The sequence below is a fragment of the Trichechus manatus genome, unplaced genomic scaffold (genome assembly GCF_000243295.1).
Source record: "Trichechus manatus latirostris isolate Lorelei unplaced genomic scaffold, TriManLat1.0 scaffold00031, whole genome shotgun sequence".
Classification (NCBI taxonomy): domain Eukaryota; kingdom Metazoa; phylum Chordata; class Mammalia; order Sirenia; family Trichechidae; genus Trichechus; species Trichechus manatus.
Window position 1 is genome coordinate 3,075,196 of NW_004443967.1, and position 27,469 is coordinate 3,102,664.

Consider the following 27,469-nt stretch of genomic DNA (forward strand, 5'->3'; position numbering starts at 1 on the left):
GACATGAACACATTTTCTATTGCCTATTGGCACTTGTATTTCTTCTATGAATTACTTGTTTATATGTTCCTTATAGAAAAATAGGCAAATGATAATTTGATACTCTTTCATATTGCTTTCTAGGAGTTCTTCATATGGTAATAATATTCTTTGTCATATGTTAGAAATAATTTTCCTAGATAGTCTCATCTTTTTGCCTTGTGTATTGTTATATAAAAGCTTCAAATTTCTATATCATCAAGTTGATTCATCCTTTGTATTCATGGTTTCTTAATTGCTTAGATAGGACTTTCTAACTACCAATATTTCATAAGCCTGTTTTTGCTCATATTTTCTGGTAAGCTTATGGTTTTACATTTTTCGATATGAGTCTCTTGCTTCATTTGGAATTTAGGGCTTGAGCATGGATTCTGCCCTATTTATTTTTTCCAAATGGCTAACTAGTTTGTTCATTCAACCACCTATACCCAGCATGAACAAAACAGACACACTTGTCCTCACAGAAAATGTTCCCATCCTATAACCATAATCAAAAAGGGTTCTGAATTGATACGAAAGCCAGAGGTCCTCCAGTCTTTCAAACTATCACCCTCTTGGCCATTCTTAATACTTCCCTTTCCCTCACCTCTTAATCCAATAGATCAGGAGGTTCTGTTGTCACCCCCTACTCCAGAATTGTCTTCTCTAAGCGTTCCTCTCTCTCTCTACCAACTTTGCCTGTCACAGTCCATACCCACCATTGCAGTAGCCTGTGAACTTGTTTCCTGCCACCAGCCTCTCTCAAGTCAAAATTATCTTCTATACCAGGGGTTGGCAAACTGTGGCCCAGGACAAATCTGGCTTGCCACCTATTTTTATAAATAAAATTTTATTGGAATACACTCATACCCACTTATGGCTGCTTTCATGCTACAACGGCAGAGTTATGTAGTTGAGACAGAGGCCAGATGGCTCACAAAGCTGAAAAATATTTACTATGTGGCATTATATGAAAAAGTATGCTGCCCCCTGCTCTATACCACAGCTACAGATTTTTCTCTTAAACAAAACAAAACAAAAAACTCCCTTTTTAAAACCCCTTCATTGCCTAAAGTCCAATTGCCATTGGGTTGTACACCACTCAGTGAATAACTCACATATTCCTGCTGACTTAAAATGCCACGTTTTCATATAAGTTTCTATATTTAGGTCTATTTATGGACACTTTTGGGTTTTGAGTTAATGCCCAGTTGTAAAAACTTAGCAGCTTGTCATGAATTCAAGGTATTAAGACACTAAGTGTCCTCCAGCCCTCAGAAACCTTGCTTTCCTTGTGCCTTGGCCACAGGGCATGACCAACTAATGCTTTATCTTGAATATGCCTCAAAGCCCTTCTTTGGTTTCCCCAGGTGTATGAAGCTTATGGTCAAACTGAATGCACAGCTGGCTGTACATTTACATTACTTGGGGACTGGACATCAGGTAGGTTTTCTGTCTACTGGACAGGAGATGCAGTGGGTGGGAGAAGGTTCTAACTGAATGTGAAAGTATGAATCTAGATAACCTCGATGCTCTGGACTAGTATAGCAAATGTCAAACTCAAGTTTTCTGTCCAGGCCTGTATATCTTGACTGTCCCAGCATTGGTGCCAGACGATTTTTCAGTCTTATTCTCTTGGAGTCAATTCATAAATACCTCCCTCAGAAATATGCTTGGGATTATCACCATTTTATGATCACTCAGCTGATTCAGTGTGGTGTGTTTTAGGCCACGTTGGCGCTCCCCTGCCTTGCAATCATGTGAAGCTGGAAGACGTGGCTGACATGAACTACTTTTCAGTGAACAATGAAGGAGAGGTGGGTAGGTTGTGCTCTGTAGTCATGTCCAAACAAGCATGGTGAGATGTTGATAGCAGAAAGAGCACACAGTTGTGAGCAGGCTTGGGTTAGACTCCCTTGAGAGCTTGAGCAAGGAATTAAACATCTCTGGGCCTCACTTTTCTTCCCCTAAAATGGGGACTAAAATCTGGTGTTCATCACACTGTAGTGAAGACCAACAAATGATTAAATGTGGGAGCAGTGCTTTGTAAAGCACCCTGCTGGGAGTAGGTCTTTACTATCATCACCACATTATACTATCTGGTGTGCAGATCTGTATCCGAGGCACCAATGTGTTCAAAGGATACCTGAAGGACCCTGAGAAGACAAAGGAAGCCCTGGACAAAGATGGCTGGCTTCACACAGGAGACATTGGCCGCTGGCTCCCGGTGGGTGTTTAACTTCTGGGAATCTAAGAAGCTCAGCTGGGGAGAACCATCTGCTTATAGCAAGAGGGGCAGAAAAGTGAATAGGTTAATCAATCAACAGAGGCAGCTGATGCAGATTAGGCTTGTGTCCTACCTGGTTTATGGCTTCCTCATACTATAGAGAGAAGAACATACTGTTGAAGAACCTAGGCTGGGAGTTGGGAGATGTATGTTCTAGTCTCAGCTCTTCCACGAACCAACAGTGTAATGCTGGGAAAATAACTTAGTGTGTGATTAGGATCTGCCCAAATTAGCGAGGCTTTCTGTCTCTAGGCCAGAGAGTCCTTTTCATATTTTGGTCACAATATTATAGAAGATGGCAAGACACAGATCAGTTGAAGGGTTTTCTTCTTAACTTATTCCCTAAAAAATACAATTCTAGCAGTAGTCAATGTTACTGGCACTGTTTCCAGAGCCAAACTGAAGGTGGAATTCTTTAAAAGGTCAGATAGTCCTGGAGCTCGGAGTTGGCATGGCTCTCTTGACAATGCAATTGATTTGCTCATAGCCAAATAAAACTAGGTGACCGTTCTAGGAAAGGTAGGGGCAAAGTGTGTAGCATTCTGTTCTTGTTATTTTTATTTTTTATTATTTTTTGAGGTAGATATTGTGATTTGATAACTCCATGAACCCACACCTTTTGCCTTTTATGGGATTCAGAGGAATATGTTTTTCCCAATTAATTTATAGAGACATACCAAAACAAGGCAGCAGGATTTCTAAAGGAGGTATTTGCAGAGGTTTATGTTTGTCTCTCAGGGACCTTCACAGCCCCTCTCTGTGGAAGATAGAGATCTTTTTAGCACAGCTTGCTGGTAAATAATTAGCAGCAGTCCCACCTGTTTTTCTAAGAAGAAAGAAAACCCGCTGCTGTCAAGTTGATTCTGACTTATAGCAACCCTGTAGGACAGAGTGAACTGCCCCACAGGATTTCCAAGGAGCAGCTGGTGGATTTGAACTGCCAACCTTTCAGTTAGCAGTCTGAGCTCTCAACCACTGTGCTACCAGGGCTCCTTTCTAAGAAGAGAGGACATTATTTCACAGTAGTGATGGAGTCTTGGGCCCCTTGCAGGGGATTTTCCAAAGGTCTCCCTTCTGGAAAGTTTTCTTTGGTTACTATGTGCTGGGGGAGTAGGGATGTTAACTAGATCTTCAAACTCCTTTCTTGCTTAATACTCCCAAAATCTAAGTGACATTCAAGGAATTTTTTACTGTGAAACCTTCAACAACACTGTTCCTAATGATGTATTTCACTGAGTTGGGTCTAGTGGTATCTTCCTAAGATATATTCTATATAATAAGAGTTCCTGCTCTAGCAGGTCTAGGATGTAGGCAATAGATGTGTCCTCACACCTAGTTATAAAGGCCTGAGCTGTATTAATCACCTTCAGATAATGTCTGCTGGACTGAACTGAGAGCTAATTTCTTGAGTTGGCCTTGTTGATGGTTTCAGGGTGGTTCAGCCTATTGTCCTACTTAGCATGCGATCATGTGGACTGTATTTGCCACCTGTCCCAGTTCTACAATTCAAATCCCTAAGAACCTTAGCTCCTTAGGCCAATTAGCTTAGAGAAATGAAGCTGCAAATGACCTCTGGTGGCTGCTCAGGAAGCCCTCCCCAGGCCGGCTTCCGTCCGACCAAGCACAATTGTTGACTTGCCTGATTAGCACAGTGAAGCTGTTTTAGCCTGCTCCCTGATCTAACAGGAGGAATACATGAAAGGAAGTCAAGGAGGGGAGATCTAACTAGTTCAAAAGTCTCCACAAAAAAATTAGCAAGTCTTTCTGTTCCTGAGAGTTCTGCAAATGGAGTAATTGAAAATTAAGTTATTGGAAATTGAGAGCTGCGAGATTTCTTGCGTAGATGAGACAGCCATTTGCAGAACCCCAGCAGGTCCTGGGGACTTGCTTGGAGGCTGTGCATCGACTCTCCACATAAATATACAGTACAGACCAGTTCTTGCTGGAAGCTGCTTCCCTCCCCTTTCCCCAAAGCCAACAAAGAGAAACAAAAGACTGTTCAAAAATCTCTAGAGAAGTCAAGTCTAATGAAGGAAGGTATCTGTGACTTCCCCACCTTCCCCAAACATTGACACACCCTGCAGTCTTGGAAACACTGACACTTTTATTTGTATTATACAGAATGGGACTCTGAAGATCATTGACCGAAAAAAGAATATTTTTAAGCTGGCCCAAGGAGAATACATTGCTCCAGAGAAGATAGAAAATATCTACACCAGGAGTACACCAGTGTTGCAAATCTTTGTAAACGGGGACAGCTTGCAGGTAATATATCGTTTTAACAGTAGCCATTTTCAGACACAGACGGTGCTGATTCCTGTAGCCACAGGAAGTTTGTATAAGGTGGGTTCGGGATGAGAAAAATGGAGTTTATTAAAACTAAAGAAATGAAGCTGCATTCCAAACTTTAAATAAGACAGTATAAATAAAAAAAAAAAAAAAAATTTTCCCAAAACTATGATAGACTGCAAACAAGTCGGCAGAATTATTAAACAGCTATTCCAAAAGGTAGTCACTGACTCTAAAAGAACCCCAGGTTGCACTTAGTTTCCACTCCCCCAATAGGAGTTCCTCTGGCACAACTGTTTTCTATTATATTGTTGTTGTTATTAGTTGCCATTGAGTCAGCTCCGACTCATGGTGACCTGACGTACAACAGAACAAAACATTGCCCAGTCCTGTGCCATCTGCATGATCGTTGGTATGTTTGAGTCCATTTTTATGGCTGTTGTGTCAATCCATTTCATTGAGGGTTTCCCTCATTTTTGCTGACCCTCTGCTTTACCAAACACGATGTTTATATTATATACTGAATATATTATATTACATGCTGAACATATTATATGGTGAATATTATCTCATGTTGTATATTATGTACTGAACTTAAATTTAGCTTTTTTGGGGGGGGGGCAGGATGGACTGGCCAGAGGTGCTTTAAGCTCAATGTTAAGCACCACCTCTCCTGAAACACATTCCAATGGAACATGCTTGTAATGAGAAGGTCAGTGGGGAGAAAGGGATTAGAGTTCCCCGAGGGTTTTAACTGCATGGTGAGAAAAGAGTAGGACACCAGTACTGAATTTGAGGTCTTGGGGAACTGTTACAAAGGTCTCCTCCTTCTTTCTTTCACGCTGGGACCATCCCTAGGCTAGCTCTCTCATGTGCCCTTGTACCTTCTTTTTCCTTTCTGTAGGCGTCCTTAGTAGGAGTCGTCGTTCCTGACCCAGATGTGTTTCCCTCGTTTGCAGCCAAATTTGGGATTAAGGGATCCCTTGAAGAACTGTGCCAAAACCAAGTAAGTCTTGCTTAGGAAAGCCTTACGCACAACACCCCCACTGCCCCCAGCCTGGTGTGGGGGAGGGGAGGCCTCAGTCAGCTGGGCACTCATGGATCCCCAGAGCCTTCTCTCTGTAGGAGCAGATTCTTCCTGCACTGGACAAGTGGCTGCAGCCCAAATGGATTTATGGGTTCCATTAGACTGGGGAGAAGATGTGGAGTTTTAAAAAACTTTAGTCTTTTTATAGTAATATGTTCATTGTAAAAAAAAAAAAAATTAGAGAATAATAAAAAATGTCGTCCAGAGAGAACCCCTGTTAACATTTAGAGTTGCCTTTTCTTCTCATTTTTTGGATCACTATTAGGCTTCTGAGGAGCCCTGGTGGTGCAGTAGTTAAAGCTCTCGGCTGCTAACCAAAAACGGTCAGCAGTTCTTGAACACAGCCAAATGCTCCACTGGAAAAAGATGTGGCAGTCTGCTCCAGTAAAGATTTACAGCCCTGGAAACCCTATGGGGCAGTTCTACTCTGTCCTGTAGGGTCACTATGAATTGGAATCGACTGAAAGGCAATGGGTTTGGTATTAGGCTTCAAATGTGCTTGTACATACTTTCATATTCAGCTTTTATCCTGATGAACTCTTCTAGGCATTTTGGTTGGGTCATGCCTAACCTTTCATTCAGGCTCTTTTTCACTCTGTTTTATATTTGTAGGTAGTGAAGAAAGCCATTTTAGAAGACTTGCAGAAAACTGGGAAAGAAGGTGGCCTTAAATCCTTTGAACAAGTATGTACTGATGTTGTCCTGGTCTCTCAGATCATACTAGAAGTTTTATTTCAAGTTCCCATTTATAACGGTGTTTAAATCTATACTTTCCAAAAAACTGTTTTTAGATTTTATACCATTAACCACCCCACACATCTGTCAGTTTGTCGTACTGTGGGGGCTTGCGTGTTGCTGTGATGCTGGAAGCTATGCTACTGCTATTTCAAAGACCAACAGAGTCACTCACTGTGGACAGGTTTCAGCTGACCTTCCAGACTAAGACTGACTGGGAAGAAGGACCTGGCAGGCTACTTCTGAAAAAATTAGCCTGTGAAAACCTTATGAATACAGCAGAACATAGTCTGATATAGTGCCAGAAGACAAGCCCCTCAGGTTGGAAGGCACTCTAAATACGACTAGGGAAGAGTTGCCTGCTCAAAGTAGAGTCAACCTTAATGATGTGGATGTAGTCAAGCTTTTGGAACCTTCATTTGCTGATGTGGCATGACTGAAAATGAGAAGAAACAGCTGCAAATATCCATTAATAATAGGAACATGGAATGTATGAAGTATGAATCTAGGAAAATTGGAAATCACCAAAAATGAAATAGAACACATAAAGATTGATATCTTAGGCATTAGTAAGCTGAAATGGACTAGTATTGGCCATTTTCAATCGGACAAGCAATGGTCTACTGTATCAGGAATGACAAATTGAAGGTGGTGCAGTCATTAAGAGCTCAGCTGCTAACCAAAATGTTAGCAGTTCGAATCCACCAGCTGTTTCTTAGAAACCCTGTGGGGCAGTTCTACTCTGTCCTGTAGGGTTGCTATGAGTTGGAATCGACTCGGCGACAATGGGTTTGGTTTTGGTTTTTGGCATTGCATTCATTGTCATAAAGAACATTTAAAGACCTATCCTGAAGCACAATAAGGTCAGTGATAGGATAATATCCATACGCCTACAAGGAAGACCAGTTACTACGACTGTTATTCAAATTTATGCACCGACCACTAAGGCCAAAGAGGAAGAAATTGAAGATATTTACCAACTTGTGCAGTCTGAAATTGATCAAACATGCAATCAACATGCATTGATAATTACTGGTGATTGGAATGCGAAAGTTGGAAACAAAGAAGAGGGATCGGGTAGTTGGAAAACATGGCCTTGGTGATAGAAACAATGCCAGAGATCACATGATTGAATTTTCAAGACCAATGACTTATTCATTGCAAGAATGGGAATTCCAGAATACTTAATTGTGTTCATGAGGAACCTGTACATAGACCAAGAGGCAGCCGTTCAAACAGAACAAGAGGATACTGTGTGCTTTAAAATCAGGAAAGGTATGTGTCAGGGTTAAGTACTCAATCTGTAGGCTGAGCAAATAATCTGAGAAGCTGGACTATATGAAGAAGAACGTGGCATCAGGATTGGAGGAGGACTCATTAACAACCTGCGATATGCAGATGACACAACCTTGCTTGCTGAAAGTGAAGAGGACTTGAAGCACTTACTGATGAAGATCAAGGACCACAGCCTTCAGTATGGATTACACCTCAACATAAAGAAAACAAAAATCCTCACAACTGGACCCATAAACAACATTGTGATAAACGAAGAAAAAATTCAAGTTGTCAAGGATTTCATTTTACTTGGATCCAGAATCAGCACCAATGGAACCAGCAGTCAAGAAATCAAATGACGCATTGCATTGGGCAAATCTGCTGTAAAAGACCTCTTTAATGGTTAAAAAGCAAAGACGTCACTTTAAGGACTACGGTGCACCTGACCCAAGCCGTGGTGTTTTCAATAGCCTCATATGCATGCGAAAGCTCGACAATGAACAAGGAAGACCAAAGAAGAATTGGTGCCTTTGAATTACGGTGTTGGCAAAGAATACTGAATATACCATGGACTGCCAGAAGAACAAACGAATCTGTCTTGGAAGAAGTGCAGCCAGAATCCTCCTTAGAAGCAAGGATGGCGAGACTTCGTCTCACATACTTTGGACAGGTGGAGGGACATCAGGAGGGACCAGTTCCTGGAGAAGGACATCATGACTGGTAAAGCTGAGGGTCAGTGAAAAAGAGGAAGACCCTCAAGGAAATGGACTGACACAGTGGCTGCAACAATGGGCTCAAGCATAATGATTGTGAAGATGGCTCAGGACTGGGAAGTGTTTTGTTCTGTTATACATAGGGTCGCTATGAGTCAGAACCAACTCAACACCACCTAACAACACCACCACCAGTAACCAATGGGACAATGGCAGTGACCTTTTGTAGGTATTTATATCCCTTTGTGCTCTTCATTATCCATTTTCCCTTCTCCCTACTCACTTCTTTCCCTAATTCAAGTAGGTGAAAATGGATGGGTGTTACTATTATTGTTACCCTCCCACCTCTTCAGCCCACTTTTATGTTAAATGTTCTTTAATTGAAGTTCCTCACATAGCACTCTGAGGTTTCTGCAGAAGAGTCCAAATCACTACTAAATGTATGTATGTGTTCATCTTCTCTTCCAGGTCAAAAATATCTTTCTTCATCCGGAGCCATTTTCCATTGAAAATGGGCTTTTGACACCAACATTGAAACCAAAGCGGGGAGAGCTTTCCAAATACTTCCGAGTCCAAATCAATAGCCTGTATGAGAGTATCCAGGAGTAGACTAAGGTACTTGTGGCTAGAAGGGGCTTGGAGGCAGCCTGCCTGCTCACTTACTTGCGGCCTTGTGGGGAGACAGATTAAGAAATTACATTTTTTTCCTTTCTCCTATCTGTTGTTTTACCTATTACACTATGAAACCATATCTAGTGTTTTTATTTGTTTGGGTTTTTAATGTTAAGTGAGAGACTTATAATGTGGAAACAGCCTGAACTGACTAAATAAATCCTGTCCCTCCCATCTTACATTTCGCTGGTATTAAGGTTTTAGGGCTACTTTTATCAACATGTCCCTCCTCTTCGAGGTCCCTTTTTGTGTTCTATGTCCCTTCCTCACAATCTCCAACCAATGCAATGTTTATAAGTGACCACTAGTTAAAGGACCAAAGACACCCTCTGTGACTTCTTGTTGTTTTACAGTAAACTTGCCAATGGTCCCAACATTTAAGCCTTTTAATGTTCAAATTAAGAGATCTTTAAATTCTGAAAAGCTGTTTATAATTCATAGGTTTTCTTGCCACTCTATAAAACCACTAAAATTTTGAGTCTTAATGATTAATCATATCTATGACAAGTTTCTTCTATGTACTTCTGGGTCCACTAAAGTCTGTGTACAGAGGGGAACATTTTGACCATACTGAACATTGGCTAAATTTGCTTAATTTCTCTAACTTTGAAGTACATCCATTCTTCACTTATTGACACTGCTAGGTTCCAAGGACCAGGCTGTTATGCAAAAATTGGCATTATGTGAAAATGGAAGATGATCACATCATTACATAACTGCCAAACCACTGAGAATCATGACCCAGCCAAGGTGACACATATCCTTAACCATCACAGCCAGCATTACTCTTGCCTTGCACCTCAGCGTTTGTTAATGCCAGATGTACGTCATTAATGAGCAAAATAATTGGGTAGACTTTTTACTATGGTAGTAAATGTGAAACAGTCAGTAAGTGAGGAGTATATGTATTGAAAACTGGGCCTATGACTTGTCCAAAAAGAATGTTTACACTTCAAAATGTTCTTAAAGTGTTATCTTTAAGTAGTAGCTGGTGACTCAATCTGTTCCTTATAGTTTGCTGCAGAGCTGGAAGCTATGGGAAGTTCAAATTTACGCCAAGTGCACTTTTCCAGCAAATTAAACAAGCACTGAGACCAAACTTCCTGAACTGGGAACAAAGATCTATGGGTAAGCATGGCACGTGCACAACAGGCTTATCTTCTGTGAAGGAACAAACTGATCGAGGTTTTTTACCCTCTGGACTCCAGTTCTTGCTGTACCCTACCACCAGTTAACATGTGTTGCTTCCACTTGTAAATGTAAAGTCTTTAAAATAAACTATTGCAAATACTTACAATGTAGTGTTTGTTTCGTCATGGACCATGATGAGAATGAGAACCATTTAATAAGTGGTTCTCCAACTTGGCTGCACCCTGGAATTACCCGGGAGTTTAAAATACACTGCTGCCTGGGCCCAACCCCCAGGGATTCTGAATTAACTGGTCTGGGGTACAGCCTGGACATCAGGTTTTTTGTTTTTTTTTTTTAAGTCTCCAGGCGATTCTAGTGTGCAACCAAGTTTGCTAATTACTGAAGTAAACTGTTAAGGACTGAATTATGTCCCCCAAAAGTACGTGTTGTAAATCCTAACCCCTATACTTGTGGATGTAATCCCATGTGAGAATATAATTTTCTTTGTTATGTTAATGAGGCCGCATCCGTGTAGGGTTATGTCTTAAACCAATCGCTTCTGAGATATAAAAGGAGCACATTAGGCACAGAGAAGCAAACAAAATGAGGGAAGATAGATGCCACATGGAGATCTCCAAGGAATGCCAAGAACACTAGAGAAGCTGAGACAAGGATTTTCCCCCAGAGAGGACAGAGAGAGCCTGCCCCTAGAGCTGGTGCCCTGAACTCAGATATAGCCTCCTTAACTGTGAGAAAATAAATTTCTCTTTGTTAGAGCCATCCACTTGTGGTTTATCTGTTATAGCAGAATTAAGAGACTAAGACATAAACTAAGTTGAGCAGACCATGTCTTCTTATCCCACAGCTGTGAATAAAAACAAATGCCAGCAGAGCCAATACTCCAACTGAGAACAATTCATGTTTTCTTATACCATCCTCGGTATACGCTAAGTAATCTTGAATAGTGTTCCTTTCTGGCTTCTAACTGGAGATAAGAGAATGTTCCTAGATGGTCTTTCTAGACCCTGAGCCTAGAATAGCTGAAGAAAGGTCTACCCTTGAGTATCCGAAATAAAAGAGAAGGTAGGAATTACTTTACAGGTCCCTACACGGTCTAGCCCCCTATTATTTCCTTCCTCATATTCCCCCCTTACTCATTCCAACTGGCTATCTTCCAGCTCTTCACAAACATGCTGGGCACATCCTAGTCTCAGTGTTTGTTGTGTTGTTCCCTGTGCCTAAAACACAGATACCCCCAGAGGCTCATGACCTGTCCCGTCACCTTGCTTCAGTGTCACCTCCGTAAGACAGTCCCTTCTTTCTTTATAATACATTACTCCATCTGAATCGATTTTACTTGTCTTGCACCCCTCTCCTCTCCCCATGAATGGGGTCGTCATGCTTCCTTCACTGTTGAATCTCCTAGTGCCCTTCTCCTGTCCTAGTCCCTGCAGTTTCAAGTCCCCTGCCTTGGAAAGAATTAATAAATCCTGGAATAGTGTACTGAAGTCCAGAGGAATGGGCTTTCTTTCTGTAATTCTACTCATGTGTTTAGATAATCCTGACTTTAAGTATCCAAGGCCACCAGTTTGGATTCTAACATTTCACTCCCACAAGTTTCAGTTTTTGATATATTCAAGCATACATGGGCAACTTGACTCACTAGATTGAAAGCCTCTTAGAAGCTGTGACCTTAGTATACCATGTATACCTGTTGCTGTTAAGTTGATTCCAACTCATAGTGACCGCAAGATAGAGCAGAACTGCCCCAAAGGTTTCCTAGGCTGTAATCTTTACGGAAGCAGACTGCCATATCTTTCCCCTGTGGAGCAGCTGATGAGTTCGAACTGCCAATCTTTTGGTTAGTAGCCAAGTGCTTAACTGTTACGCCACTAGGGGGTTCACAAATTGAAGTGAGTATGTATGTTTTAACACTCATGATTCAAGATGCCAATCTGTCACAGGGTTGCAGAGTAGCAGTTTTTCTACAAAGAACTAAGACAAAGCCTTTTTCATCAGCAAAAAGAAAAATGCTTTATGTAAAAACCATGATTTATACAGAACATCCATCAATCTTTATTTGATTTGACAAAATCTTCATTATTAAAAGACAGGTAACAAAATTTGAGCTTATATTGAATTGGACAAATTAAATTCTATAGTCTAGAATATAAGAAATATCAATTGAGGGGAAGACAGAATAAAAGCATCACATGCAGACGCTCCTGGAAAAGAGGGAACTCTATCTGCAGGTGAGGTCCATGGTGTGCAGTGCATTAAAAAAACCCTAGAGAAAATGCAATTAACTTACTTGGGTGAAGTGCCTTTCCTTTGGTGGGGAGGGAGAGGTGGTAAGGAGGGATAGGAATTCAAAGGTGTATGCAGAATGGCTTCTCCATTTCAAAATGGTAATAAAAATATTTAAATCATGGCACTAGGGCACCTTTGAGGAAAGGAACACCTTGACCGGAGTAGGCTCATTGCATAATTCTTTAGTAATATGTACAATTTTCAAGTAATGGAGTGGGCTTACAGAATTATTTTACTTTAACAGTGGCTATCTATTTTTCTTCTCACCCTCTGGGGCTTGATCTGTTTCGGCATCACAGGGACACTTTTCCACACAGTTTCTAGGGAACCATCCCCTCATTCTTGAAACACCTGAGGAGAAAATGAGATTGAGGTAAAATAGTTGGATGTACTACAGTGATGTTACTAGACTGGCAAGTCGTATTACTTCAAATTAATACTATTTTAGACTTTTTTTTTCCCTTTACTATCTCTTCTGAGCACAGGTTGAGGGGGAAAAATATATGGTTTTTAAATGCTCCTAACATGCTAAAAAATCGATACTTCTCAAATTCCATTATCTAGGAAAGGCGCTAATATGATTCAGGACAATCCCTAAGTACAGACTGCAGGGGTAACATGAGTATTCCCTCACATGTGTGCTCATCAAACGGGTTTTTGGTACACCACTTTCAACTGTTCTAGGAAATAATCTCCAGTAGCTTTTGTGAATGTCCTTTTTTGACTTTTTCTAACATGTAAATTTCTAGATCAAGGTTGCCTAAGCTACAATATGGGGTTAACTTACGATTAACCTGGTGCGTTTTTTAAAGAACATCCTGGGTTAATCTTTACTTTAAAAAAGGAATAATTCTAAAACTGAAATCAAAAAAACAAAAGACCAAGTCTCAATCCATTAGTTTTTATAATAACTTATGAGGAATGTTCATACAAAAGGGGAGTAATATAGCACAGGGGGTGAGAACACAGGCTCTGGGACCAGACTGCTTGGCTGGGGCCCTGGCTCTACCTGTTTTTAGTGTGTGGCCTCGGGCAAGTTGCTCAGCCTCAGAATCTACCTCAGAGGGCTGCTGGGGACTTCAATACCACAAGTAAAGCACTTACACACAAGTGCCTGCCAGATAGTGAGTATGAGCTCAAATGTTAGCTATCATTACGAAGGCCTGGTAAATACAAATTCTATGCAGAAACACCTAAGGAACTTCTTTTTTTTTTCTTAATGACTTGCCCTTCTGTTTAGTTCCCTAAAGCATTTGACATGTGCCTGTCCACAGAAGCTATTCTTGCAGAATTTGGCATTATTGGTAGCCATCTTGCCCTTTAAACATCCATTTCCATACCTTCTATAAAGGAATCATCGAGAAGTTTGTCTCCATACAACCAGTATCTGAAATATTTAAAAGATTAAAAGTAAATTTTTTTAGGCTAAATGCCACTTTTGTCATTAAAGAAGAAATTCAGTACTTCATATCACTTACCGTAAGCCTCTTGTGGCTAAAATGAACTCCCCTTTCTTTAGCCTTATTCGAGGCTCTTCAGTGCAGGGGCTTGTAAAGAAGGTCTTGATTCCTTTATTCAAAGGACAGCAGGCTCCACTATAATCTTCTATGACTTTATAGCGAACCTGTCGTTAGAGACCAGAAAAACAATTTGAGCATGTACCTATGATATCTCAGTTTTAAATTGTAAATTAAATTTTTAAAGGCCCAAAGCATCCAGTGATGATTCATCTTCCTTTCCAGTTCCCCATCTACCCAGTTCCCTTACAGGAGGCAACAGCGTTTCCTGGTCTCACGGCTTTTCACCCTTCATTTCAAGCCATAGCTAAGAACTAAATTACAGAACAGGGCTGCCCAACAGAACTTTCTGCAATGATAGACGTGTTCTGTATCTGCGCTATCCAATGCAGCAACCACTAGACACAAGTGGCTACTGAGCACCTGAAACATAGCTAATGCAACTGAGGAAATGAAGTTGTAATTTTATTTGATTTTAATTAATTTAAATTTAAATAGCTACATGTGGCTAGTGGACATTGTACTGGATAACAGAGTTGTGGAAGATGGGTTTTCATACTAATGAGCTGTATTGAGGATAATTATTTTTCTATATTGGCAATATAAATTGACTAAATTCCCTCTAAATCTCCAGCCCAAACAATTTAAATGGAAACAAAACTGAAGTGAATTGTAAACATATTTCAACAAATGTATATTAAGGTATTACTTAATAAAAGCCAACAGTTGGTTTCTTTCAAAGGCAATTAAAAAACCTACACAGCAATGTAGAGCCCGACAACAGAAAAAAGAAATAAGTATCATTTTAAAAGAATTACTTACACTTCTGACTCTCTTATCTGCTTTTTGTTTCAGCTGTTCTATCTGTTTGGAAGATAAAAAAAGAAAAAATAAAGTCAATTATTTCACTACTGAAAAAAACAGCCTCTCCTTACCTACTATCAGAGTGACAAGATGAATTCCCAATTTCCCAGCATTTCAAATTGTTGATAAGTTAAAGGGCACATGCTTCTTGGCACAGGAAGGAGGTCCTCTGCCTGAGGACCAGAGGTGAGAGTGGTGGCTTCTTCTCCATATCCACTCTCTAATGTCTCATCTGTGTATATTCAGAGGCACCTACTGTGGCCCAGGATCGGGGAGGCATGCTCTGCCTTCATGCAGCTTCAGGCTATTAGCTAAGGTGAAGACCCTGGGATTCAGACTGATCCCTTATCGACACAGCAGACCAACTGCAAACTTGTTAACAATGAGTCTTGATTAAAAGTCATCATTACAACTCACTTTTTTCATTTATTCAGCAACTAATAAAAATAGTACTATATTAGATACAGTAGGGAAAATAAAGAAATCACATGGTCCCTGTTCCAGAATCTTGTCATTAAAGATATGCTACAAGAATTACATAGAAGTATGACACTTTACGAACTGCTGTACAGTAGTATGTGAATAAGTGTTAAATCCAGATGAGTCGAGTGGTTAGGCTGCACTTTATAAAAGAGGTGGCATTGGAACTGGTGTTCATAACCTCAGATAGAGCAGAGGTCATCTGAGGTAGAGAAAACAGGATGGGCAAAGTCATGTGACGGGAATATACAAGGCATTCATAGGACACTGAGTAGTGCCATACACTAGTCTGATTGGAAAGGAGGATTCCTGTCAGGAAGTGAGCTGGACGAAGTTTTTAGGCTGTATTTTATAAAACTAAGTTAAGGAATCAAGACTTTACCTTACAAGTATGGAGAGTTAAGGAGAGGTTTAAATAAAGGGAGAGATATGATACAAGGAACGGTTTAGGTTATTAACTTGGATATATTCTGTCATCTTCAAAATTTTTTTAGTATTTATTTTACTACAGAACGTCATCTGGACATGCTAGGTGTTAACGCGGAAGCGGAGGAGACAAAATGGAAGGTCGAGTTAAAAAAAATTCTCACTGTTAAGGTGTACTGGTGACAACCTTCTCTTATCGGCCACTCCAATCCATCTCCTTCAGGAACCCCTGACCACGTAAATACTTGTTTAAAGTTCTTCCATCTACTTCCCAAATCATAAGGAAAAACAAAGACTTCATCTAGTTGATAATATTGAATTCGATCTTTAGCCTGTAGGTAACGGAGATACAAGATGGCAAATGCCTTTGTCTTAAATGGCTTGCAGTAACATATTATTGATAACACTTATTCCTCAAATTTGCATCATTCATAAAAATGCTTCTTCCTTGCTGTAATGTTAGTGTACAAAGAAGAGATAGACAACTTTATCATAATGTAGGAAGAACTCAGAACACCAACCTTGTATGTGATCATCAAGAAAATAAACATTCAAAATCTCTTATTAAAATAGTTAACTTTACTCCATATATAAAACATCCTTGATGCTCCGGGTTGTTTAGCAGCACAAGAGTCTAGGTTCAAAGAAGGGATGCTGATAATCAGTAGATTTAAGACAAAGCCAAGGATTTTCCAGGATGCAACTGTTTCATGGGGTATACTCGAACGCAATGGTGGTAAGCTGGGTAACAGTGACACATGGGGAAACAGCCAGCAGAGGCATAACAGGAGATTTGTTGGTTTATGAAAAAGACTTTTCAAAAGGCTAGCAGGTATGCTCAGGGGAATCTTCTTTCATTTTTTTTAAGTCATCACACAAGTATGCATACTCATTTATATATGCATTTATATGTTCATGCTATACATGTACATAAACATTCGGGTTGCATAAATTATATTCTATGCATTGAAATTGTTAGCTAGTTAACTTAAGGAAATAAATTGGCTTCAAATTTCCTAAGTTCCACTGACACCTAGTGGTACAAAGATACATTATTTATTCCTACAAAACATGTACAAACCTAGTTGAAATCTGTTGTATAAATCTTCAGTGTCTAATTTCTATAAACTTAAAATGATCATTTATTTGGATTTTTTCTTAGTAATGGAATGCCAATTTTAAAATAACTTCTAGATTTCACATGACATTTTATAAACAGTCTTGACCATTAGCAAAACAAAAAGTTAATTGAATGTCAATATTTTATGCTAACTAGAAATGATAACTTTGAAATATTTTATTATCAGGGGACAATATTTTGGGGAAAAGTTTCCTGCAATTACTTATAAACTGATATTAACTATTTATTAAAAGAACTGTCAAGCTGCAACATGTATGAATCCATTAAATTCTGTAACTTCATCCCCACCCAGACAGTAAATGTTACTTTCTTTTCCCTTTTCATAAAACAAAAGCTTCGGAGTCTTCAAAATGGAGTAAGAGTCTCAGAGAACAGAGATCTAGGCTATTTACAAAGAAAAACTGGTAAGGGTGAGAGCAGTTTACAAAAATGACTTTAACATGGCCTCTGCCTAAGAGGAGCACGCAATGAAGTTGGAGGCATTCTATTAATACTATATGATAAGAGGTGACAGAGGTGTGTAGTGGGTGCTATGGAAAAAAGGGAACAGAAGTACTTAAGCTAGTCTAGGGAGGGTCAAGGGAAGTTCCTTGGAGGAAATGACACCTACACTAAGTCTTGAGGGACAAGGAATCAGGCAAAAAGAGAAAGAAGAGTCTTCTAGGCAGAGGGAACAACATGTACAAAGATACAAAAGCATAAGATGTATAAACTATGAACAGTTGTGGTATTACTCGGTATCAAGTGTGGAGGCTGTGAGGTCTGCGACAGGCTAAATGTTATAAGCCTTATCTGATGTCTAAAATACTAAGAAAAACTTATGGTAGCTTAGTAGGATGGAAGTTCCTTTTCCAATGGGCCTCCTTCTCCTCTGGGCTGAGAGAATGCGAGACGGTTTAATATATGGCTTAGACCTCTTCAGCAACTTGGGTTATGTGAGAAGTATGTTTCTGCAGCAGTTATATTCACCTGGGAATGAAGCAACATGTGGCATGCAAGCAACTTAGGGAAGTAATTCGGTGGCCAAGTTTTCACTTTGGAGTATTTATTCGATAATCTGGTCTATTAATTAACCACTACTTATTAATATTGAAGAACAAATTATTAAAATTTACCTTCTCTTCAATCCATGATTCAATAGAAGTTTTGTTTCTGAGAATTGTTTTCATCTGGAAATTAAATGATAGCAAAATTTAACAATGTGGCTTCAGTTCATTTAAAATTATCATCTTCATAATAACCCTATGAATAGCTTTTGTTGCTCTATTCCATAATTAAGACACAATAGAGGCTAAGTAACATAGCTAGTATGTAGTGAAAACTCGTTGCCGTCGAGTTGATTCCGATTCACAGCGACCTTACAGGACAGAGTAGAATGGCCCCATAGGGCTTCCAAGGAATAGATGGTGTATTCGAACTGCTGACCTTTTGGTTAGCAGTTGAGCTCCTAACCACTATGCAACCAGGGCTCTGTATGTAGTGAAGCCAGGATACAAATCCAGGCCCACCTGACTTGTTCTTAACCACTGCACTATAGTGCCTCTCCAGAAAAGTGATAACATGAACTATAATCAAATCTGAGTCTACTATTTTAATCAAAATTCATTGTTCAAGTATTATTTCTGAACCAGGTTTTGAGAGTACTAATAAAACAATGATATGGTCTAATTAGTAGTTACGTGTCTTTTGCTATTGAAATCTCTTCTCACTATCTTTAATTAACGTTAAGTTTATGAGTAATCTATTACAAGTAACAGTGACTCATTACAGTCAACCTAGATATTCTAGGTACTTCCTGTTTGCCTTAAAAAGTATAATGTATTCAGTTTTTATTTGATTATTTGACTTTATGAGTCATTCTTCTTATGTAGGCTCTTATACCACATGATCTTAGTTTATTTCTAATATGACTCTAATTACAGGCACGGGGGAAAAGTTTTCAAAGAAATTGTTCCCAGACTAGTAGAAAATATAAAGCCTAACCCAAACCAGGTTATTTTAAAATCAAGAGTTCAAAAAAAGTGTTGGGTGAAGCATCAGGGCCCTGAAGCCCAGCATTCCTGAGAGTTTTGCATTTCCTTGAAGTCTGACTGTACCTTGAGAGAAGGTGTGGTACAGTAAAAACAACCCTGGACTAGGAGTCCTCATTCTATTCTAAGGGCCTAGCACAATGTACGGCATACAGCAGGCCTTCAATGAATGAATACATTAACTGAGTGAAAGAATGAGTCAAAAGAAGTGTTTTTTGGTCCTTTCAGAGTCATATCCTTCTCCTCTATGTTCCCATAGCACTTTACAAACATCTCTGTAATATACTACAAAGGAGCCCTGGTGGTACAGTGGTTAAGCACTCAGCTGCTAAGCAAAATGTAGGGGGTTTGAACCCATCAGCTGCTCAGCAGGAGAAAAGGCGTGGCAGTCTGTTGCCGTAAAGACATACAGTCTTGGAAACCCTATGGGGAAGTTCTACTCAGGCGTATAGAGTTGCTATGAGTTGGAACCAACTCCACAGCAATGGGGTAACAACACGGGAGAGGAGCCCTGGTGGCGCAGTAGTTAAGCGCTTGACTGCTAACCAAAAGTTGGCGGGGTTAGAACCCACCAGCAGCTCCACAGGAGAAAGATGTCGCAGTCTGCTTCCGTAAAGATTTACAGGCTTGGAAACCTTATAGGCCAGTTCTATCCTGTCCTAGAGGGTCACTCTGAGTCAGAATTTGGCTGGACAGCTCTGGGTTTGGTTACCCTATATTAGTTAAGTTTCCTACTAATTATGAGTTCCCTAAGGGTAAGAACCTCTTCATTTTCATTATTGTAGCCTCAGGAAACAGCAGAGTAATTCATCCCAGAGTAGGCATTAAATAGCACCTATATGGTAGGGTTATTACGGAGATTAAAAGAGCTAATACCTGCCAAGTGCCTAGAGCAGTGCCTTGCACATAAGTACTCAATAAACGTTAGCCAGAATGCTGCTGAGCAGCAAGGATGGCGAGACTCGTCTCACATACTTGGGACATGTTATCAGGAGGGACTGGTCCCTGGAGAAGGACATCATGCTTGGTAAAGAAGGTGATCGAAAAACAGGAAGACCCTCAATGAGATGGACTGACACAGTGGCTGCAACAATGGGCTCAAACATAGTAACCATAGGGAGGATGGTGCAGGACGGAGCAGTGTTTCCTTCTGTTGTACACAGGATCGCTATGAGTTGGAACCGACTCAAGGGCACGTAACAACAACGTATTATTTTAATTACTATCAAGTGTATAATTTACTGAATACATGAATACGTCACCTTGGGTAAGTCACTTAATCTTTCTGAGAATTAATTACTCATATGTAGGAAAGGAAAACAATGTATGCCTCTACCAACCTCTTTTGGGGTTGATGTGAAGATCAAGAGAAATTGTAAATGTGAGAAGAGCATTATCAACTATGAAGCACTATATAACTCTAAATTAACATCTTAAAGTTAAATCAATTAACTGTAAACTCTGGCAAAATTACTTCAATTATCTGACTAGTACAGAGAAGATTAAATTAATCCTGCAGATGAAATAAGCAAACATAATTTCCATTTCATACTGCATGCTTAAATGCAGCCTTTGTCTCTTCCTCATTACAAATCAGCCCCAATAACGTGACAGCTTTTAGCTAGAGGTAAGGGAGAAACTTACCTGGATAAAAAACAACATCCCAACAGCTATAGTTGTTCCTATAGCTAATCCCAAGGCAAACAAGGTGGCAGCAAATGCAGCTAATCCAAAGGGAACAATTGGGAGCGGATCTCTCCGGGCTGCACTCATGTCAATCCTCACCGTGTTCCACCCGAAAGAGAGCTACAAACAACAACAACACAACTGAGATACTTGCTGTGGCAGATGGTCAGACTCTGCTGTAACCCTTAAAACAGACTTGATCAAAAAGATGATGACCACTTGACACCGTGGCCAAAGAAGTAAAGCAAACGCAGCTGTTTCTAGTTAATACTGTGGCTTGTGCTTACACTGATGCGCATAGCATTCTTGGTTATTCTCAGGCATTACTTTGCTGTTTGTTGTTTTCTCACAAAGTGTCAGGCAGGCCCCATGAATATCAATATGCATGAACAACACTAGACACCGATCTAAACTGTAGCTGTGTCTCCCATCTTCTCCTTGCTTTTCTACATTTATACTATTCCTTCATAGCAACAAGTACAGCCTAGGATTCAGTTGATTCTTCCCTCATGTTACAAAACCAGAGGTTAAGAAGTGGCAAAATGAAGGCCAAGTATGGATTCTAGATGTGTATTGTCTGGGCTGAGCAATGTTTTAAAATACTCGGAGTTGGTGCCAACATTTAAAAATCAGGAGATTTTACATAAAAACCCAGATTTTCCTTGAAAAATTAGAAGATCTAGCCTCACTAGGCTAATGCATTTCCTTGAAGAACACCAAAGATCAAAAAATGGCTGAAGGTGTCACCTCTAAGAAGGATGTGTGCAGCCTAGTTTGTCAGAGTTCCATTCTGCCTGTGTCCCTTATTTATCTTCTAGGCTTCTTTAGGGATGTGAATTTGTGACCTGTGAACCTTATCTCATGACCACTTGCCCTTAAGTCAACTTGATCTGTTGCTGGTTTAATCTGTTTATATTCTAGGGCATGCACCTGCTCGGTAGCCACCTTCCAGAGTGCTGGAGTTAAAAATGAACCGCGGAACTACAACTGGCCATGAGTTGGATGGAAAGAGGCATGTTGTCATCATCATCTTCTTTTTCTGCTCTAACTATTCTTACCACAGCTACTAAGTTTGAAATCTAGTAAATTATACATACAAATGTATACATACATTATAAAATAATATGTATATTTTATACATATGTGTGTGCATATATGTGTATAAAACTCATTGCTGTCAAGTCAATTCTGACTCATAGCAACCTTATAGGGCAGTAGAACTGCCCAATAGGGTTTCCAAGGAGCAAGTGGTAAATTTGAACTGCCGACCTTTTGGTTAGCAGCTGAGCTCTTAACTACTGTGCCACCAGGGCTTCGCACACCAGGGCTTCGTGTGCGTGTCTGTGTGTGTGTGTATATATGTATATATATACACACACATATATATTCAGTCCTAAAATGATTTATTAACATCAACTACTGTATACAAGATGAGATTCCAAGCCCATCACTGTCGAGCCAATTTGACTCATTGCGACCCTGTGTCTGAGTAGAGCTGTGCTCCATCAGGTGAGATTACAGAACAAAATAATCTTTCCTCACCTTAAATATTGAATTTTAATGTTTTTTATGAAGGTACCCATACAGAGGTAAAACAAAGTTCTCTTTCCCCACCTAAATCATAGAAAGCCTATTTCCTAAAGGGACTTCATAAATAATCGTGGTAACTACCACTTAATCTGGCATGGATAATTTTGTAACAAATATTTTCACTTACCCGATTATAAAGCTGTGTGTACATAGTCATAATGAAAATAAAAGCAGCATGAATACAACCCAGTGGTGCTAAAAGGAGAAACAGTGTGAACGAAGCATGATTTTGGTAGCCACAACAGTTGTTGATCCAAGGACAGTGATGGTCCATCTTCATCACACATCTAACAAGAAAATTTTATATAAAACATGAGGCAGAAAATCCTGTCTACTTTAAATAACTTTCCCCTTCAAAAGATCAAGCGAATAGGAAGCCGGTATGTCCATGAGTCACAGAGGAATGGAAAAGACATCTGCTACAAGCGCCTCTGTTTAAAGAAGTCAGGAGGCCTAGTGAGAGGTTTGTTATAAAGACATGAGCGTGGCTCAGGGTTTTGCTGGCTCTCAAACTCAGTGACTGAAGTGGAGTACAACAGAGACTCCAGAAAATCTCTCATAAATCTTCACTTCAGTTGATGGGCCCAAGCAGAAGCTTGTAACTTCCTTCCTTCCTATTCTCACAGTCTGCTTTAGATGCGGAATCTCTGGGCTCAGCAAGTTAACTCAGGAATTTAACATGTGGCATAAGTAAAGTTTTAGTGTTTCTTTTCCTTATTGTTGCCAGAAGATAATTTTCTTGCCTCAATCCAAGTTCTATTTGCCTCCAGTGATTCCCCTGAATCTCAAAATTCTCATCATAAATGTCTTATTAATCAGTAAATACAGGTGTTCATTAATAAAGGTTCTATCTTACGTCATTTTTTTTTAAATAGTGATTCAGTTTGTTACCATTAAGTTTCTTGATATTAAAAACACTTGTGGCAATAGGCACCTGGATTACTTTATTAGATTTTTATGAAGTGCAAATGTTTGTCAAATAAATAACTGGTAAACAGGTCTCCTTTATGCTTTCAACTCAGAACAATTCTGAAGTTAATCAAAACAACAGACAACAAACACAACTAATTCTGATATATGGAATAACCCTGAAGATGTAACTTCTTCTCCTGCTCTTCAGGGCAAGAGGTAAAGTAAATCTGTACTTTTCTAAAAAAAAAAAAAAATTTCACTTACAATAACAAAAAGATGGTTTTTAAAAATTATTCGGATTGATAATTTAATTTAAGTGCAACGTGGAGATTATGGACACTTAAGTATTTTGACCACATTTTTTTAAAAGGTTACCACCTTGTTGATTTGCTACATGCAGAGAATAAAACTAAGATTGATATAGCACAAAGAACAGAAAAAGACCAGTGCTCAAGTTGATTAATCCCCAAAGAAAAGCACACGGACAGGTACCTGTTGCACTTTCTGCAGTGATGCGAACGAGGTGCCTTGTACGCTTGGCAGACTTTGCAATACTGGAGATACATACTATCCTGAGAATTTTCCTTGGCAGCAAAATATAAACAAAAATACATCAGATATCTGATCCCAGGTAATAGCAAGTTAGCTCTCATGAATACTTTCCAGTAACACTGAGTATAGTTGTTTCTACTTACTCCAAATCTTAGTAGAATGGGAGGAATTCAGAAAAAAGCTAGCTGACAACTTGATAGGTATTTTAGAGTGGGGATTAGAGCATCAGAGTTGTTACCTTTTCTGAAATCTGCCCCTTCTTTAACTTTACCACTGTTACCTCCCCTCTCTTGGACCATTTTAATCACTTCCTAACTAGTTTTTTTTTTTTTTTTTTTTTACTGTGGTTTCTAATCCAAACCATCTATTGTCAGAATAACATTAGTTAACAGGACTCTGATTACATCAGAGCGCTGCTCAAAAACCTCCAGTAACTATCTTTGGTATAGCAATTTCTCATGCATTTGAAGCCTTCCATGATGGATTCATTTCTGCCACATCAACACTACATAATCTAGGCTGTCCCCTGTTTCTGAATATGTCCTCCTCCCACCACCCTCTTCCCTATCTCCTGTGGAAATTCCCACTCTCCTCTTAGGTTCCCAGCTGAACTATCAGTTCCTTCTAACTTTAAAGGCACTCATCACATTCCACCTATAGTTCAGTTATTTGCACAAGCGCCTTGGCTTTTCTTCTAGATTATTAGCTTTTTCAGTATGAATTGTATCTTACCCATCTCTGTACCCACTCTGAAGAGTACAGTGCACATAGTATAAACCACCAAAACCAATTGCCTTCAAGCCAATTCCAACCCACAGCGACCTCATGTTTCAGAGTAGAACTATGCTCCATAGGGTTTTCAATGGCTGATTTTTCATAAGTAGATTGCCAGGTCTTTCTTTTGGCACACAATATACGCCAGTGTTTTTCAAACTTTAATGTACCTAAGAATCAGCTGGGGATTTTGTTAAAATACAGATTCTCATTCAGTGGGTCCAGAGTGGAGCACAAGGTTCTGCATTTCTAACATGCTACTAACTGATGCTCCTCAGCAAAGAATGTGGAAATTTACAAGCATAAACTCTGTAACAATTTTTAAGAGGCCAAAAAATGATTCATAGTATACTTCTCAAGGTTCTGATTTCACTGCAATGATTTAAAAATCTTATAATGATTTAAACCAGCAGTTTCTAAAGTGTATTTCTCAGTCCTGAGGGAATTAATGTATTACATGAAAAAAGATTCTAGAGTCAAAATGCACTGTAAAATTATAAAAGAGGTGTATGATACACAAAGTTTCCTAAGCTTATATGACCATGGACTACTTCCCTTCTGGAGCCCTGATGGCGCAGTGGTTAAGAGCTACGGCTGCTAACCAAAAGGCTGGCAGTTTGAATGCACCAGCTGCTCCCTGGAAACCTTATCGGGCAGTTCTACTCTGTCCTATAAGGTTGTTATGAGTCACGACCAACTTGATGGCACCTAACAACAACAACAAACAACTCCTCCTCCATTTAAAAAAAAAAAAAAAAAAAGCAGGACAAGTATTCAATGAAATTGCTTGGGGAAATGCTAATTTAGATTAATACTTTCAAAAAACCAAAACCTGTTGCCATCCAGTCGATTCCAACTTATAGCGACTCTACAGGATACAGTAGAACTGACCCAGAGGGTTTCCAAGGCTGTAATCTTTCTGGAAGCAGACTGCCACTGTGGAGCAGCTGGTGGGTTCCAACCACTGACCTTTCAGTTAGCAGCCCAGCATTTAACTACTGCACCACCAGGGCTCCTTTAATATTTTCAAAGAGGTATGAAATAAATTCTCTGAGCTTAAATGATCAGTGACCAGACTAATATTCTTAGTCCAGGCTATTCATATTATTGGTTAGCATATAAGGCAACAACTAAATATATGGTTATCATTATAATTCGTTATCTTAAAGAGTATTTTTCTTACCGGTTTCCACCCCAGTGGGACAAAGCCAGGCCCCACAAACATGGCATTGAAGTAATTATAAAGAATCATGATTGTCCAATTTATCAACATGATGAAATTCACACTTCCTCCAGTTGTATGTAAGGGCCAATACCACAATACAGAGTCAATCATGGCCACTGTAGAACATATTGCTATAACACCAAGGGCTATGATGGGACCCCAGTGACACAGTCTCTTTAATTCTTGGAGATTTTCAAACTTGATAACCGAGCAGTATGTACCCATTTTGGTGTGGAAGGATTCCTTCCTATTTTTAAAGACTGATAGATTTCCTTTTTCTGTGCACACATTTCCATGTGCCACAAGTCCATGTGTCTTCCTTAACTGTCATGCCTTCACGTTGTGGGATGTGAATGCGGTTTATGCCATTCTCACTGTTAAACACTTAGAGCTCTTTATCTTAACCAGGAGAAACCAGTGGCTTGCTTTGAAACTCAATCTAAAGAAAACAAAATGGGAAAGTTCAGTAAAAAAATATCTGTTAATTTATTAACTCCAATAATTACCTGTACAAAAGCACCTCACGAGTGCACTATTATGGTATGAGTATCCTGGCAGATGTCAAAAAGAACTACTTTCGTGTTGTCCAAAATAGCATTCAAGTCCAAACTGTAAATTGATGTATGTAATGCACATGATCCTAAAATAGTTGTTTTTATTCCTTTATTTCCATGTCGTCTGGGGACTGTGACAGTCTTTCCAACATACAGTGAACGGTTAGAGGAGACAGGATTTTAGAGCTGGGAAGGAGGGTGTTAAGGGTGATCTAATCCAGCTCCCTTCTTCATAGTGAACAGAAATTGGCTTAGAGAGCCAAGTGATTAGACCAAAGTCACAAGTAAGTAAGCAGCCAAACCCAGAATAGAACTCAAGTCGTCGAACTCCCTTTCCAGTATTCTAGCTGCCTCTCACAGTATGTTGCAATTAAGTCTAGTATGAGCCAGACAACCGTTCGTGGTCTACGCCATTTGCTAGGTGTTACCCCCAAAACATAAGGGGCCATTGGGGGCCAAAAGGAAAGGGGAGAGTGGGGAGGTGGGGAAGGGCCAGAAGAGGTGTGTAAAATCATGAATGGCTGAGCGAGTATATGAGAATGAGCATGAATGAGAAAGAAAAAGAAAGAAGTGCCTTCAGGAGCGAGGGAGGGGGAAGGCAAGCGGCAAGAGCAGGGAAGATTTGTGAAAGGGTATTTCTGACTGGACAGAAGTGAACTGGAGGAAGATCTGGGGTATAGATGGGACAAGAGAGATTCCCACACAACAGATGCCTCTTCCTTGTGCCTCAATTTCCCGCCCGTGTCATGGAGCGGAGACTTTAGAAAGTCTCACGCAGGGAAGGAACATCGTGGTAAATGAGGTTTATCTCAACATTCTGGAGATTCTTGACCTCACCCGGGTGGGGCCAAGACCGCCCAAATCTTGGTTACATCCCCTGCCTTGACTCCCACCTCAGTCTCGTCCCTGGTGCCCGCTCCTCAGCCATCACGTTTCCGCGGTGGCGTTGGCTCACCCGGAACAAATTTTCTCCGCTTCGGATAACTCCGTCGTGGGTTCCTCAATCCCGGGCAAGCGGAAAGCAAATCCTGGTTGCTAGAAGCTGATGTGCGGGACCAGCTACATCCTGTAAGTCCCTCGGCCAGCGCCCTCGCGGGGACTCTGCCACTCAGGCCCTGCGCGCAGCCTTGGTCACAGTCACTTCCGGGAGGTTCGCCATATCAAACTTCCCTCGGGAAGCAAGCTCTTGTGACCTGTAGCT

At 40.0% G+C, this 27,469-nt stretch overlaps 2 protein-coding genes across 8 annotated transcripts in view; one reads left to right on the top strand and one right to left on the bottom strand.

Annotated features, from left to right (window-relative positions):
* Positions 1 to 10,729, top strand: part of ACSL5 (acyl-CoA synthetase long chain family member 5) — a 48,489-nt gene extending 37,760 nt beyond the window's left edge. For all 4 annotated transcript variants that reach the window (XM_023729941.1, XM_004374850.2, XM_023729942.1 and 1 more), the window contains 8 exons: positions 1,389 to 1,461; positions 1,747 to 1,835; positions 2,129 to 2,245; positions 4,427 to 4,570; positions 5,499 to 5,600; positions 6,294 to 6,365; positions 8,873 to 9,019; positions 10,091 to 10,729. In XM_023729941.1, the coding sequence (XP_023585709.1) occupies positions 1,389 to 1,461; positions 1,747 to 1,835; positions 2,129 to 2,245; positions 4,427 to 4,570; positions 5,499 to 5,600; positions 6,294 to 6,365; positions 8,873 to 9,013 (738 nt within the window). In that variant the 3' untranslated portion in view covers positions 9,014 to 9,019; positions 10,091 to 10,729. The remainder of the gene's footprint in view (positions 1 to 1,388; positions 1,462 to 1,746; positions 1,836 to 2,128; positions 2,246 to 4,426; positions 4,571 to 5,498; positions 5,601 to 6,293; positions 6,366 to 8,872; positions 9,020 to 10,090) is intronic.
* Positions 10,730 to 10,959: 230 nt separating this feature from the next.
* On the bottom strand, positions 10,960 to 27,413 carry ZDHHC6 (zinc finger DHHC-type palmitoyltransferase 6). 4 transcript variants are annotated; one of them, XM_004374853.3, is made up of 11 exons: positions 27,162 to 27,413; positions 25,673 to 26,153; positions 23,656 to 23,747; positions 22,379 to 22,538; positions 20,620 to 20,781; positions 18,061 to 18,114; positions 15,969 to 16,136; positions 14,857 to 14,898; positions 13,996 to 14,141; positions 13,858 to 13,904; positions 12,260 to 12,868 (listed from the first exon to the last, which is right to left on the bottom strand). In XM_004374853.3, exons 2-11 carry the CDS (start codon positions 25,937 to 25,939, stop codon positions 12,765 to 12,767), a joined length of 1,242 nt encoding a protein of 413 aa, XP_004374910.1. In that variant the 5' UTR covers positions 25,940 to 26,153; positions 27,162 to 27,413; the 3' UTR covers positions 12,260 to 12,764. The 4 variants fall into 4 exon arrangements, with proteins under 4 accessions (XP_023585713.1, XP_004374910.1, XP_023585712.1 ...); XM_023729944.1 differs by having other exon boundaries at positions 27,224 to 27,411; XM_023729945.1 differs by lacking the exon at positions 15,969 to 16,136 and having other exon boundaries at positions 10,960 to 12,868; positions 27,224 to 27,412.
* Between the last annotated feature and the right edge of the window lie 56 nt (positions 27,414 to 27,469).

Coding starts and splice junctions, on each gene's coding strand:
- ZDHHC6 (XM_004374853.3), bottom strand. CDS start 25,939: ATGGGTACATACTGCTCGGTTATCAAGTTTGAAAATCTCCAAGAATTA. Junction 16,137..18,060: donor AATCATGGATTGAAGAGAAG/GTAAATTTTAAT, acceptor CGTTACCTACAG/GCTAAAGATCGAATTCAATA. Junction 12,869..13,857: donor CGATGATTCCTTTATAGAAG/GTATGGAAATGG, acceptor TTTTCTCCTCAG/GTGTTTCAAGAATGAGGGGA.